Raw genomic sequence first — 14,632 nt, forward strand, 5'->3', positions numbered from 1 at the left:
TGCTTCAGGCCAGGAATTTAAGACTAGACTGAGGAAAGGCAAGACTCTGTCTCTAGAAACCCCCCCCCCCCAAAAAAAACCAAACAAAAAAATCCCTAATTGGGTGAGGTAGTGCTCACCTATAATCCCAACTACTCCAGAGGCTAAGGCAGGAGGATCACTTGAGCCCAGGAGTTTGAGGTTCCAGCGAGCTACAATAACTCTACTGGACTCTAGCCCAGACGACAGTAAAAAAAAAAGTTTTCCTCCCTATCCAAGCTAGTTTTATGTAAATTAAGGAGAATTTACAGCTGTATTCACTAACATGGTAGCTAACCATGTGTGATTTTAAATTTAAATCTTTAAAAATTAAAAATATAAATTAATTTAATTTATTAAAATTAAAAATTCAGGTTCTTACACACACTAGCCACTAAAGTGCTCACTAGTCCTGTTGGTTTTTTCCCAGATGTTTAATACAAAATCTGGTTTTTCCTGAATCATGTCGTGGTGAAAAAACAAACAAACAAAAAAAAAAAAACAAAATCTGGTTTTTACATGCTCTAGTCATAGGAACTCCAGCTGCTCAGTGAATGGGAAGCCCCCTGTCCAAAGTCTCTGGCATGTCAGAAAATCTGATTGGCTTCACACCTTTGGGTATGGAGGCCTGGAGATGCATCCTCAGAGTCCTGTCAGAGTCTGAGGGTCTGAAGAACTGTCTAAAGGTATCTAGCTCCTCAAAGTCAAAGGATATATGTCAAGCATCTACAACAGGTCTTGATTAATAGCAATTTGAGTAGGTAGACAAGAAGGCAACAAGAGCCACAGGTACCTACAATGCAATGCCAAGACATTGTATCTTAAAAAATAGCTTTCCAATTCACTTGCATTTTTATATGTAATTTAATAAAAGTAGGAATTCCTCAAGGCTGAGTTTATATATCTAGGATATTTTGCAACCATACTGATGGTGACTGTCTGCCAAGTAATAATTCTCAAACTATTGTAGGAGGCCCAGGCTAAACCACTTAACAAGATTGGCATTGCTACCATTATATTATAATAAAAAGGATTAAAATTTCTTCTGTAACTATTAGGTAATGGTGACTTCACCATACAATTTTCAGCATTAAATTCAAGTACACAATCTCTTGGATTTAATCCCTAACAAAATAAACAAAAAACCCCACTTCTGTAAACTAATTTGGCAAAAATATTTTGACATCAGGCCACATTCTTTATTTTTAAAATTTTTATTTATATATTTTTGTTTAAAAAACTTTTTATTTTTTTTTTTTAGAGACAGAGTCTCACTCTGTCACCCAGGCTGGAGTGCAGAGGTGTGATCACAGTTCATTGCAATCTCAGACTCCTGGGCTCTTTTATCCTCTTGCCTCAACCTTCTGAGTAGTTAAGACTATAGTCACACAACACCATGCCTGGCTAATTTTTTATATTTTGTAGAGACAAGGTCTTGCTATGTTGTCCAGACTGGATATTCTTTATTTATTCTATGATGCAGAAATCCTAATGTATTTGATTATAGGTTACTGTTGAACTGGCTATTATATAATAAAGAATATATGCATACCTTATTATATTTCTCAAACTCAAAATCTCCTGAATTCAAAAACATACCTGTTCTCAAAGATTTCAGATAAATAATTATGGACCTGAAAACAAATTGACTCATGCTACTGTACTTCTCCATTGACCAATACAACAGAATACTATTATATTTACAATTTTTAAGAAACCTACCAGACAGATTCCATGAATTGTGGATACAGAGTTTTGTAGTCATTGTCAAAATCAATCCATCGGCCAAGTCTGGTAACAGTAGACTTTAAAAAAATATATATATATTGGAATAGTATTAGACAATGATATTTGTTCTTGTATATCTCTGCATGTTTATTTCTATTGTCACATTTGATAGTCTTAGGAAAACAGTGCAATCAATGGTTCAAGTAAATCTATATTGCAAAACAACACACTATATAAGGTCAACAAGTTTTCTTGGCATTTACCCTATACGCAGATAATGTTATTTACAAGTATAAACATTTGCTTATAAAAGTCTACCAACACTACTACCATTTTGCAAACATCACAGGTATAACTGTTATGGGCAAAAATCATCAATGGATGCTAAAATTAATGAGCGAAAACATGGTAAGTAAGGGAATATTTGCAAAGAATTTACCCACAAGATACTTATTAAAAAGGAAAAGCTTTCCAAAGGACAAACCTGACAGATCAAGTGAACAAAGTTGTCATCATTAATGAGACATAGCAACAACATATGCCAACTTATAAGAGATACTGAGAAGGACATGAGAGCACTTCTATGGCATTCTCACAAAAATGCATAATCAAAACTGGATGACAAGGAAGCATCAGAGATTGAGGGACACTCTATAAAATAACTGGTCTGCACTCTTTAAAAGTGACAAGGTCACAAAAGACAAAGAAAGACTGAATGAATGTTCTGTATTGAAGGAGAGTAAGAAGATACAACAAAACTAAATGCATTGCAAGAGTCTGGATTGAATCTTGGATCAGAAATAAAAATTAGGCCGAGCGCAGTGGCTCACACCTGTAATCCTAGCACTCTGGGAGGTTGAGGCCGGCAGATCGCTCAAGGTCAGGAGCTCAAAACCTGCCTGAGCAAGAGTGAGACCCCCGTCTCCACTAAAAATAGAAAGAAATTAATTGGCCAACTAAAAATATATAGAAAAAATTAGCCGGGCATGGTGATGCATGCTTGTAGCCCCAGCGACCCAGGAGGCTGAGGCAGAAGGATTGCTTGAGCCCAAGAGTTTGAGGTTGCTGTGAGCCAGGCAAACACCATGGCACTCTAGCCTGAGCAACAAAGTGAGACTTTGTCTCAAAAATAAATAAATAAATAAAAACAAAACAACAAGAAAAGAAATAAAAATTAGTGGGACAACGGGTAAAAATATGAATAAGATCTGTAGCATTTTATCAATGTTAATTTCCTCCTTTATAAAATCATACTACAGTTATTGAATATGTTAGCAATTTATAAAGGTAGATGAAGGGCAGAGGTTAACTCATTGCATTATTTCTTGTAATTTTCTGGTAAGTCTGAAATTATTTCAAAATAAAAAGTTAAAATTTTTTTAAATACTTGAGAAAAAAAAAGAAGAGGCCTGTATCCATGTTATATTCACTAGGATTTTTCCTTACTGGTGACCAGGCAATAAAGTTAGGTTGTGAGAAACTGATGAGCTTTGATTTTCATGTTGATGGAATTAGATTTGATTCACCAATGAAGAGAAGCTACTTAAGGTATCTGAGAGGAAGAGCATAGTGAATACAGTCTTGTGGGAGAGAGAACATGGAAGGAAGCCTGAGTGGAAAGAACACGAGGAGGAGACTGATTAGAAACTGTCACAGAAATGAAGATGATGGTGGGTGAGAGGCTAGAGAAAGAGTATAAAAGTGAACAACTAGATAATAAGAAGAAAGACTTGATAGGATGTGGTACCTAATTTGCTCATGAGGATTAATTGTTGAAGCCTGAATCATATCACTGGCAGAATAGGGAATTCTGAAGAACAGCAAGTTTGAAGGTCAAAGGTAAGATGGAGAACATGGAGGGAAGAAAGCCAGACATGGTTTAAGATCATACAGATATACTAATTTAATCTTAGAGGCAGGGAAGAGGGGACTTTATTCCTAAGCCCATAAGAATAAGAGAGGACAGGAGTTTTGCCAGCTGTAGGAGCTCTATTACTAAGAGAAGGAGTGGGCAACACGGGAGTCAAATTAATGTAATAAGAATGGGTCCAAACTTGAATTTTAACATCTGAATTATTCAAATATTCAAATAAAGCTATTTGCTATAACACCATCACTTCTGTCATATACTGTGAATAGATAAGAGTTTAAATATGGAAGACCAATCAAGCATATGGAGATCAGAAAGGAGAGGGTTCAGTTTAAGTAATAGGATTGGAGGTGGAAGTTAATGATCCCTTTTCAGGGATACACAGTGTAAAGAGGATAGTCAGCTCTTGTGTCACAACTTCACATGGACAGCCATGTTTTGGGGACCATCTCATAAAAAGCACAAGGAACCATAAACCATTTCAACTCCAATTTAGAAACTAAACTTTGTGTTCATATTACTGAAAACAACTCAACCTACCTTCCACTCAGTAGAATACCTCATCACAATTGCTCGGCACTGACTGTTATACTCTGCAATCCCCATTTTGGCCACATCCTCTGGTCCTCTGATTCCCAGTGTTTTATCAATTTCATATTCCTGAAAATTTGTGATAAGATTGTTAATACTCTTGCCCTATGAAACAACTGCAACTATATGACTCCAGAAAATAAAACAGTTTTAAAAAGACCAGTTCTCAGAAAATCTATACAGAAAATAAACTATAAATATTATTAGAGAAATGAAGAAAAAGCCTGACATAAGACTTTTGATAGTCAAAATTCATCATACTTTAACATATTACATGATGAAATCTATGTAATATATAAATACATGATGAAATCTAATGCATATTAAAAATTAAACCATTATAAGGCTAGAGAGACTCAAACATACCACAGGTAACCCATGACAATCCCATCCAAATCTTCTGTCAACGTGAAAGCCGCTCTGGTGAGCATATCTTGTAACTATATCTTTAATTGTCCCTGCAAGTATATGTCCATAATGAGGCAGTCCAGTTGCAAAAGGAGGCCCATCATAGAAAGTAAATCTAACAGAGGTAATAAAAATACAATAGTCATTTTAAAACAAACAGTAAAAAGTCAGGACAACACTTTTCTATTAATAGCTACTGTCAGAGTGGAGTCTTTAGGAAGAAGAAAAGCAGAAAGTGGCAAGATGAGAAAATTGCTAGACATAATTGATTAGATATTTACTGGTGTTCCTGCCTTCAGAAAAACTACAGTTATGGTAGAGCTGGAGAGATCATCATTCAACTATTCATTCTTCATTTATCAGTTCCATGATAAGGAAAGTTATTTATCCTGATCTTGAGTTATCTCATCAATAAAATAGGGTAATAAACACCAATCTCATAAAGTTTTTGAGAAGAGTATATAATAAAAAGAGTGGATCAGAGGCCGGGCGTGATGGCTCACACCTGTAATCCTAGCACTCTGGGATCGTTTGAGCTCAGGAGTTTGAGACCAACCTGAGGAAGAGCGAGACCTCGTTTCTACTTAAAAAAATAGAAAGAAATTAGCTGCACAACTAAAAATATATAGAAAAAAAATTAGCTGGGCATGGTGGTGCATGCCTGTAGTCCCAGCTACTCGGGAGGCTGAGGCAGGAGGATCGCCTGAACCCAGGAGTTTGAGGTTGCTGTGAGCTAGGCTGACACCATGACACTCTAGCCCGGCAACAGAGTGAGACTCTGTCTCAAAACAACAAAAATAAATAAATAAAAACAGTGATTAAAGGACTGGTCTTTTAGGTGAATGGGGAATAGGGGAAGGTAGTACCATAGTAGCCTTCTATAGGCTTATACTTAGGTATAAGTGCCTAAATGGGGATGGTGATGAGGATAAAGGTGGAAAGAAACAGAGTAATATATACATATTACCCAGATGACCCCTTAAAGAAACTGAATTTATCCCAATAATTAAGAACGCATTCATTCAATGTATATATTTATACTACTGACTACCCACTATATAGAGAGCTAGGAGATTCTGGGAATATAAAGATGAATCAAGAGTTTCTGCTTTAACGGAACTCAGTCTAAGAATGACTATTCTTAAGGACTCTACCCTTACCAAAAGAAATTTACATACTTTGGCCTATGTTTTGATTGCTTTAAGCATTCCTGAAAACAATTAAATTTGGACCAAAACTGCAAGATTTTCTCTTCTTCAGCAGGAAAATTGATGTTTTCTGGAACTTGTTGAACCATTTTGTTGCTGCAAAAGAAATTAAATTTATTATTGTCAAAAGATAAATCTAGAAATGACAGACTACTTACTGTATTATTAAAATGAGTGTACATATCGCTATCCATGGTACTTTTAAAAAGTTATACCTTTACTGAGGTAAAATTCATGCACCATTAAAGACGAAGTGTAAGGACGGGTGTGGTGGCTCACGCCTGTAATCCTAGCACTCTGGGAGGCCGAGGCAGGCGGATTGCTCAAGGTCAGGAGTTCGAAACCACCCTGAGCAAGAGCGAGAGAGACCCCGTCTCTAATATAAATAGAAACAAATTAATTGGCCAACTAATATATATAGAAAAAATTAGCCAGGCATGGTGGCGCATGCCTGTAGTCCCAGCTACTGGGGAGGCTGAGGCAGGAGGATTGCTTGAGCCCAGGAGTTTGAGGTTGCTGTGAGCTAGGCTAACGCCACGGCACTCACTCTAGCCTGGGCAACAAAGCGAGACTCTGTCTCAAAAAAAAAAAAAAAAGACGAGTGTACAATTCAGTGGATTTTAGTATATTTACAAGGTAGGGCTACTATCACCCCTAATTTCACCAATTTTTGATTCCCATACAGAAACCCCTAACTATTAGCAGTAACTCCTCACTCTCTCAGGCCCTCGCAACCATTATTACTCTTTCTGCCCCTAAAATTTCGCCTATTCTGGACATTTCATAAATGAAAAAAATTTGTATAAATCACATATATGTGGCCTATTTTGTCTGGTTTCTTTTCATAGCATAATGTTTTTAAGGTTCATCCATGTTGTAACATGTATTCATACTTCATTACTTTTTATGGCTGAATAGTATTCCATTAAGGAATATGCCACATTTTGTTTATCCATTCATCAGTTCATGGACACTTGGATTGTTTCTACTTTTTGGTCATTGTGAATAATGCTGCTATGAACATTCATGAGGAAGTTTTTGTGCAGATCTATATTTTCATTTCTCTTGGGTATACAGCTGGGAGTAGAATTTCTGGATCCTATGGTATTTAACTTCTTGAGAAACTGCCAAAATGTTTTTCAAAGTGACTGTACCATTTTACATTCCCCCCGCAATGAGTGAGGATTCCAACTTCTCCATAACCTCCCCAACACTTCTTATTGTTCTCCTTTGGATTATAGGCATCCTAAATGGGGGGAAGCAGTATCTCATTGTGGTTTCAATTTGCATTTCCCTAATGATTGATGATGTTGAGTATCTTTACGTGTGCGTATTGGTCATTTATGTATCTTCTTTGGACAAATGTTTACTTATCCTTTGCCCATTTTCCAACTGTGCTGTCTTTTCATGGTTGAGTTTTAAGAGTTATTTATATATTCTGGATACGAACCACGTATTGGATATGGGATTTGTAAAAAGCTTCTTCTGATACATGGGTTGTCTTTTTATTTCCTCGATAGCATTCTCTGAAGCACAGAAATGTTTAATTTTAGTGATGCCCAATTTATCTATGTTTTATTTTGCTGCTTGAGCTTTTGGTGTCATATATAATAAACCATTAGCTATACAAGGTTGTAGACTTTTAGCTTCTATATAGGCCATCAATCATGAGCTATTTTTGGATATGCAAAATTGTGTCCAAGTCACATTTTTCACTATTATTTTCCAATTACAGTATAATATTCAGTGATGGTAGACAATATTTCTAAAATTAAACAAGAAAACCTTGGATATTCTATCTGATGGTGCAAAAAACTCACTAATAATCCAAAAAAAATCTCAAAGTAGCTAAGAATTTCTTACCTATATTCACAAGATATAAAGCACTTCTCTTGAAATAACCTGATTTTCCCCTTGAGGAAAATAAAACTTAAAAAATCTTATGGCTAAAAAGATGAGAATCTCACATTCGAATATAGTTTATTCCTAGTTTCCATTTTACCCCTTTTATTGCTTATTCATGATTTGGGTAAAGGACAGCCTTATACCTCTCCGGTTTAGTCCCTAGTAAGAAAAGTCTTAAAGTGCCTTTTTAAAAATTTTAAAAGTTTTGCTTAGCCGGGCGTGGTGGCTCACGCCTGTAATCCTAGCACTTTGGGAGGCTGAGGCGGGCGGATTGCTCAAGGTCAGGAGTTCGAAACCAGCCTGAGCGAGACCCCGTCTCTACCAAAAATAGAAATAAATTAATTGACCAACTAAAAATATATATACAAAAAATTAGCCGGGCATGGTGGTGCATGCCTGTAGTCCCAGCTACTCGGGAGGCTGAGGCAGTAGGATCGCTGAGCCCCGGAGATTGAGGTTGCTGTGAGCCAGGCTGGCGCCACGGCACTCACTCTAACCTGGGCAACAAAGTGAGACTCTGTCTCAAAAAAAAAAAAAATAAAATAAAAATAAAAAATAATAAAAGTTTTGCTAATAATGTTGAGCAGAGACACTTGATCAATCTGTGACTTTACTATCTAGCAAGCATCCTTGAACCCCTTCCTACACAAAGCCTATTTATTTTTATGTACAATTGTAATAAGGTTGGTGACCAGATTTCCAAGCCAATAGCAGATTAGAATGGGACAGGATTGCTGATAATGAGAGAACAGAAGGCAGAAAATCTTAAGTACTCAAGAACCTTAACAGTCTGGGGTAACTGAGTAGAAGACACCTACATACCTCATTCAATGCAGAAAGTATTGAAAGCATTATAGTCTAAGCACAGCAATCCATTCAAGTCTTCAAAGAAAAAAAGTCTGTAACAAGCATTGTCTTTCTTTTATTCATTAACTTTTCAGATGCAAGAATGCCTCTGAGTTTTATTTTGTTTAGAGTTGGGGTCTCACTCTACCACCCAGGCTGGAGTGCTGTGGCATAATCATAACTCCTGAGCTCAGCCTCCAAAATTGTTGGGATAATTGGCATGAGCCACTTTGCTGGCCTCCCTTTGAGTATACAAATAAAAAGGGCAAGAACAGTTGGGCTGGGCTGGGCGCGGTGGCTCACGCCTGTAATCCTAGCTCTCTGGGAGGCCGAGGCGGGCGGATTGCTCGAGATCGGGAGTTCAAAACCAGCCTGAGCAAAAGCGAGACCCCATCTCTACTATAAATAGAAAGAAATTAATTGGCCAACTAATATATATAGAAAAAATTAGCTGGGCATGGTGGCACATGCCTGTAGTCCCAGTTACTTGGGAGACTGAGGCAGCAGGATTGCTTGAGCCCAGGAGTTTGAAGTTGCTGTGAGCTAAGCTGCCTCCATGGCACTCACTCTAGCCTGGGCAACAAAGTGAGACTCTGTCTCAAAAAAAAAAAAGAAAAAGAACAGTTGGGCTGCTTAAATAACTGGAACACCTATTTCTGATCAGAATGTACTGTTAAATGGTATTAAACAGGATTTGTAAGGTGTTTTAGATCTTCAATTCTCATTACAACCTCCAGCCTTTCAACAACAGAAATAAGTGTGCATCTGTACATTTTTTGGATTTATTAAAGTTCATTGGCTATGTAATTAGAGGTCAACTGAAATTTAGGAGATTGTATCAGAAGATTAATAGACCTTCAGATACCAACACATTCATTTGTCACGTCTAATCTCTTCTCCAAGGCCTACGATGGGATGGCCCATGTCTATCTATGGGAGTTTATAAGAGATGCAGACTCACCAACCAACCCTACCTCAGATCTAGGAGTCAGAAACTGGATGTTAACAATATCCTTAGGAGATTAGCTTTCACAAGAAAGTTCGAGCATCACCACTTTTGCACTGTTCTGACAATTATTCAGGGATATCTATCTGAACCTTTTTTCTTTTTTGAGAAAATAAGATTTAAGCTTCCTAAGAAGAGGGCTCATAACATTCACTGAATTTTCTAGGAAGTATCTACTCCACTACAGATTAAGAATCACTTAAGTATTATGCCAAGCACAAAAACCCAGTACAACCGCATTGACTACTTCAGGAAGAACCATGTACCAGTGACCGGGCTATGGCAGCTGCTGAGAATAAACAGCCCCATGCATAAATCACAGGAATACTATAGCCCATTGTATCCACTGGATAGCTGTACCTGCACAACAGCATCCAGCAACCACAGGGCAGGGAGTGTGCCAGGCTGTGCACAGAGATGTTACCTCTTCTGCTTCCCTCTTCCAGGCCCTCCACTCTTCCCTATTCCACAACTCCTTCAGTCTCCCTTACGCTCAACTTCCCGTTTAGCAATTTCCAGATGACTTTCCTTAACCTTCACTTGTGTTTCTCGCAATATATTTTAGAAAAGCACACTGAAACCACATCTTGTTTAAAATTTCATTATAATTCTGACCATAATTGTCCCCCCCTCCTTTTGAGACAGAGTGTTGCTCTGTTGCCTGGGCTAGAGTGTCCTTGCATCAGGCTAGCTGAAACCTCAGAAACCTCAATCTCCTGAGCTCAAGAGATCCTACTGCCTCAGCCTCCTGAGTAGCTGGGACTACAGGCATGCACCACCATGCCCGGCTAATTTTTTCTATGTATGTTTAGTTGTGCAGCTAATTTCTTTCTATTTTTAGTAGAGACGGGGTCTCACTCTTGCTCAGGCTGGTCTTAGACTCCTGATCTTCAGCGATCCTCCCACCTTGGCCTCCCAGAGTGCTAGGATTACAGGCGTGAGCCACCACATCCGGCCTGCTTCCCCTTTTAACTCTAATGTATTAGTGGTTCCAATATTCTTCCTATTACCTAAGCATGATGTTTCTGAGTCATCCTTGATATTACCCAGATAATATATATATATCCAATTAACCATCAAGACACGTGGATCCTACCTCTAAGTCTATTTCTCTGTTCTCCCCTTTTCATTCCCAGGTCTTCATAGACTGTTTTTTTTTTTTTTTTTTGAGACAGAGTCTCGCTTTGTTGCCCAGGCTAGAGTGAGTGCCATGGCGTCAGCCTAGCTCACAGCAACCTCAAACTCCTGGCTCAAGCGATCCTCCTGCCTCAGCCTCCCGAGTAGCTGGGACTACAGGCATTCGCCACCATGCCCGGCTAATTTTTTGTATATATATTAGTTGGCCAATTAATTTCTTTCTATTTTATAGTAGAGACGGGGTTTCGCTCTTGCTCAGGCTGGTTTCGAACTCCTGACCTCAAGCAATCCGCCCGCCTCGGCCTCCCAGAGAGCTAGGATTACAGGCGTGAGCCACCGCGCCCGGCCTTCATAGACTGTTATATGAAATCAAATTTAACCTCAGGGTGGGTCCATCTCAAGCCTTTCCTCAATTTAGTTACATCCTATTAACATATACTCCACAGACATACTCATGCAAATGTGCAAAATATGTGTACTAAGATATTCACTGAAGCATTGTTTCTACAGGCAAATAACCAAAAAATTACCTGTATCTACTGAAAAAGAAAAAAGTCAGTTATACTGATTCATATTATGTGCAATATATCATTTTCAAAAGGTTTTTATTCATTTCAAACACAACCTCATTCAAAAAGGCAACCATAAACTCATAAGGCTGGAAACTAACAGCCATCTCGCATTTACCCTTCACATATATCCTAAGCTGCAGTGACAGCGACTTCTCATCTCCTGAACCAATAGTACTTTCAAATCCTGTAGGCCTCTCTTCCTCTTACCCCCAATTCCTACTCATCTTCAAGGCCCAAAGCCCAATGGCAGCTTCTGACAAGCCGCCTCCTTGTCTCACCTCCAAATCCCACGAAAAGCTGTCTCCCTCCTGTGCTGCTAGCAAGCCCTGCGCTTGGTTCCTGCATTATCAGTTTCCAAGTGAGCTCAGGACCGGAACGCCGCGCTTACACCCTTCTGACCCGACGTCCCCAGCAATTAATGCCAGTTCAGGAGAACCGGGCTTAGACACTGGGAACCATGCCTTGATTTGTTCTTATGAATACCTAGGCTTCGCAGTAATCTCGCCCACCTTCTGAACTTCTCCAGTGTGCTCTATCACCCTGAATTCTCATAACCATACAATGGTTCAAGAACTACCCTGTTCCCAGTGTGTGCCAGAAGAACTTCCGAGGATTGTAGTCATCGGCCCCAGGAGTCTGGCCAAAATTCATACCCAGTTCTGAGTTCTGTAGCGCCACCTTAGACCGCCTCCCAATCGTCCCCCTTGGAAATATACACGCAACTAATGCATGGCAAGCCCTGAAGAAACATGTTTAAAAATTTTTTTCAATATTTTAAATCGTGCGCTACTGTCTCAGGGTTGTAACGCGTGCGCCAACTCTCGCCTCTGCAGGCAGGATGCGGCGCACCTCAAGGACCCCGCGGGCAGAACCCAGAGGTAGGAAAGGCGTACCTAAGAGGCCCGAAGTACCTGGGAAGTCCCGCGAATCTGCAAGCATCGGGGAAAACCGGCGTGTAAGCTGCAGGCCGGCGTGCCAAGGTGATGCAACCACCTGACAGTGCGGGGCAAAAGGGAAGCACCCGCTCTGCACCAACCAATCAGAGAGCGCCACCTAACACACGCAAACAAGCCGAGCGCTGATTGGCTTCACGGGTTCCCGGCCACGCCCACCAGCCCCGAGGGTGAGCCGCATGCGTGCTGGAAACCAATAACCCACAGCACGGACCAGGAGGTGGGGCTGGGTTTCTCTGCTGCTGGGATCTGATACCCTCTGGCAGACTGAGATCTTAAATCGCCATGGGGGACGTCTGGGTGGGTGGGGGCGGACTGGAAAGCGGCGCCCTGGGGGCCTGGGGAGCGGCGCAGCCTACATTCTTCATCTTATGTTTGTCAGTGTTTATCTAACTGGACACTTAGGATCTGTTCATTTCACCACGTGTCAATGATACCTAAAATTGGTATCACCAAACAGAAACTTTCTGAGCAGCAGCTTACTGAATTATACTGTGGGGCCGTGGGCAGCTAATCCCAAGGCTGCTCCTGTAGTAAATGGCCATATGGAGTGATACAACAAAAGGGAAGGGTAGACCTGTCAACCAAGTTTTAAATTTTTTATTGTATTTTGTTTCCTGTAATGAAAAACAACATTTTTAAAATTTTATTTTATTTTTTTAGAGACAAGGTCTCACTCTGTTGCCCAGGATGGAATGCAGTGATGCAATCATGGCTCCACCTTAACCTTGAACTCCTGGGCTCATGCAATCCTCTTTACTCAGCCTCCCAAGTGGCTAGGACTATAGGCACAGGCCAACACACCCAGTTAATTTTTAAATAATTTATTTTAGAGATGGGGTCTTGGCTATGTTGCGCAGGCTGGTATGGAACTCTTGGCCTCAAGTGATCTTCCTGCCTTGGCCTCTCACAGTGGTGGGATTACAGGTGTAAGCCATAGCACCCAGCCTGCGTATTTACTTACTATCATTGCTATATGTCTGCCTGGTACTTTCCAGATCTGGTGAATAATAAAAAGGAAGTCTGGAGCCATGCAAAGGGCAGTAGACCTCAGGCGTTGGCACCAGAGCCTCTGAAGGAAATTTTAGGCCTTGACAAATTGAGAATAGTTCTGTAACTGCCTATTTTATCCTTTAGAAGGACAGAAAACAATTGATCTGGCCTAGAACAGATAGAAAGCATTTCCTAAGTTTAAGAATGTGTTTATAGGCCGGGTGTGGTGACTCGCACCTGTAATCCTAGCACTCTGGGAGGCCAAGGCGGGCCAGGATCATTTGAGCTCAGCAGTTGGAGACCAGCCTGGATAAGAGCAAGACCCGTCTCTACTATAAATAGAAAGAAATTAGCCAAAAAACTAAAAAGAGAAAAAATCAGCTGGGCACAGTGTCTATAGTCCCAGCTACTTGGGGGGAGGCTGAGGCAAGAGGATCCCTTGAGCCCAGGAGTTTGAGGTTGCTGTGAGCTAGGCTGACACCATGGCACTCTAGCCTGGGCAGCAGAGTGAGACTCTGTCGCAAAAAGAAAAAAAAAGAATGTGTTGATAGTCTGTTTAGCATGTATTCAACATTATTTATGGTCTAGGCCCTAAATGTCCTCCATCAAAGTGGTAACTCTTAATGCTTCTATAACTTTACTATTTCTCAAGTTGCCACTTTGTTCAGTTTCTTTCTTCCTTTTTTTTTTTTTGGTATCCTTTAGAGACATGGTCTTGCTTTGTTGCTCAGGCTGGACTGCAGTGGCATCATCATGGTTCACTGCAGCCTTGAACTTTTTTTTTTTTTTTTTTTTTTTTTTGAGACAGAGTCTCACTTTGTTGTCCAGGCTAGAGTGAGTGCCGTGGCGGTCAGCCTAGCTCACAGCAACCTCAAACTCCTGGGCTCGAGTGATCCTTCTGCCTCAGCCTCCCGAGTAGCTGGGACTACAGGCATGTGCCACTATGCCCGGCTAATTTTTTTATATATATATATCAGTTGGCCAATTAATTTCTTTCTGTTTATAGTAGAGACGGGGGTCTCGCTCTTGCTCAGGCTGGTTTTGAACTCCTGACCTTGAGCAATCCGCCCGCCTCGGCCTCCCAAGAGCTAGGATTACAGGCGTGAGCCACAGCGCCCGGCCTCAGCCTTGAACTTTTGGGCTCAAGCAATCTTCCTGCCTCAGCTTCCTGAGTAACTAGGACTACAGGTGTGAGTTAACACATGTGGTTGTTCAGTTCATTGCTATCATCTGTCCAGAGAGCCCAGATTAGAGCAGGACAGAGGGTTCCTGGACAAATGTGTCTAGGGAAAAAAGGTACAGGTGAGATAGGTAGACTGACAAGTCTGATCATTTAAAATTTCAGCAAAAAGTTAACTGTGGTAAAATATATTAGTTGGATTAAAGAAGTAAATCAC

At 40.2% G+C, this 14,632-nt stretch overlaps 1 protein-coding gene and 1 non-coding gene across 3 annotated transcripts in view; both read right to left on the reverse strand.

Moving 5' to 3' along the window:
* The window catches only part of IARS1 (isoleucyl-tRNA synthetase 1), a 75,064-nt gene extending 62,751 nt beyond the window's left edge, over positions 1–12,313 (reverse strand). Inside the window, exons 1-5 of one of the 2 annotated variants that reach the window (XM_012747148.2) lie at positions 12,183–12,313; positions 5,794–5,919; positions 4,574–4,730; positions 4,157–4,276; positions 1,741–1,823 (exon numbers count right to left, since the gene is read on the reverse strand). In XM_012747148.2, the coding sequence (XP_012602602.2) occupies positions 1,741–1,823; positions 4,157–4,276; positions 4,574–4,730; positions 5,794–5,912 (479 nt within the window). In that variant the 5' untranslated portion in view covers positions 5,913–5,919; positions 12,183–12,313. The remainder of the gene's footprint in view (positions 1–1,740; positions 1,824–4,156; positions 4,277–4,573; positions 4,731–5,793; positions 5,920–12,182) is intronic. The other variant, XM_012747146.2, reaches the window with a different exon arrangement.
* LOC142874762 (small nucleolar RNA SNORA84) lies at positions 9,839–9,970 on the reverse strand. The gene has a single exon (XR_012922392.1). It is a non-coding gene; the product is annotated as a small nucleolar RNA SNORA84 (small nucleolar RNA).
* Positions 12,314–14,632: the final 2,319 nt, after the last annotated feature.

The sequence above is a fragment of the Microcebus murinus genome, chromosome 12, assembly GCF_040939455.1.
Source record: "Microcebus murinus isolate Inina chromosome 12, M.murinus_Inina_mat1.0, whole genome shotgun sequence".
Taxonomy (NCBI): Eukaryota; Metazoa; Chordata; class Mammalia; order Primates; family Cheirogaleidae; genus Microcebus; species Microcebus murinus.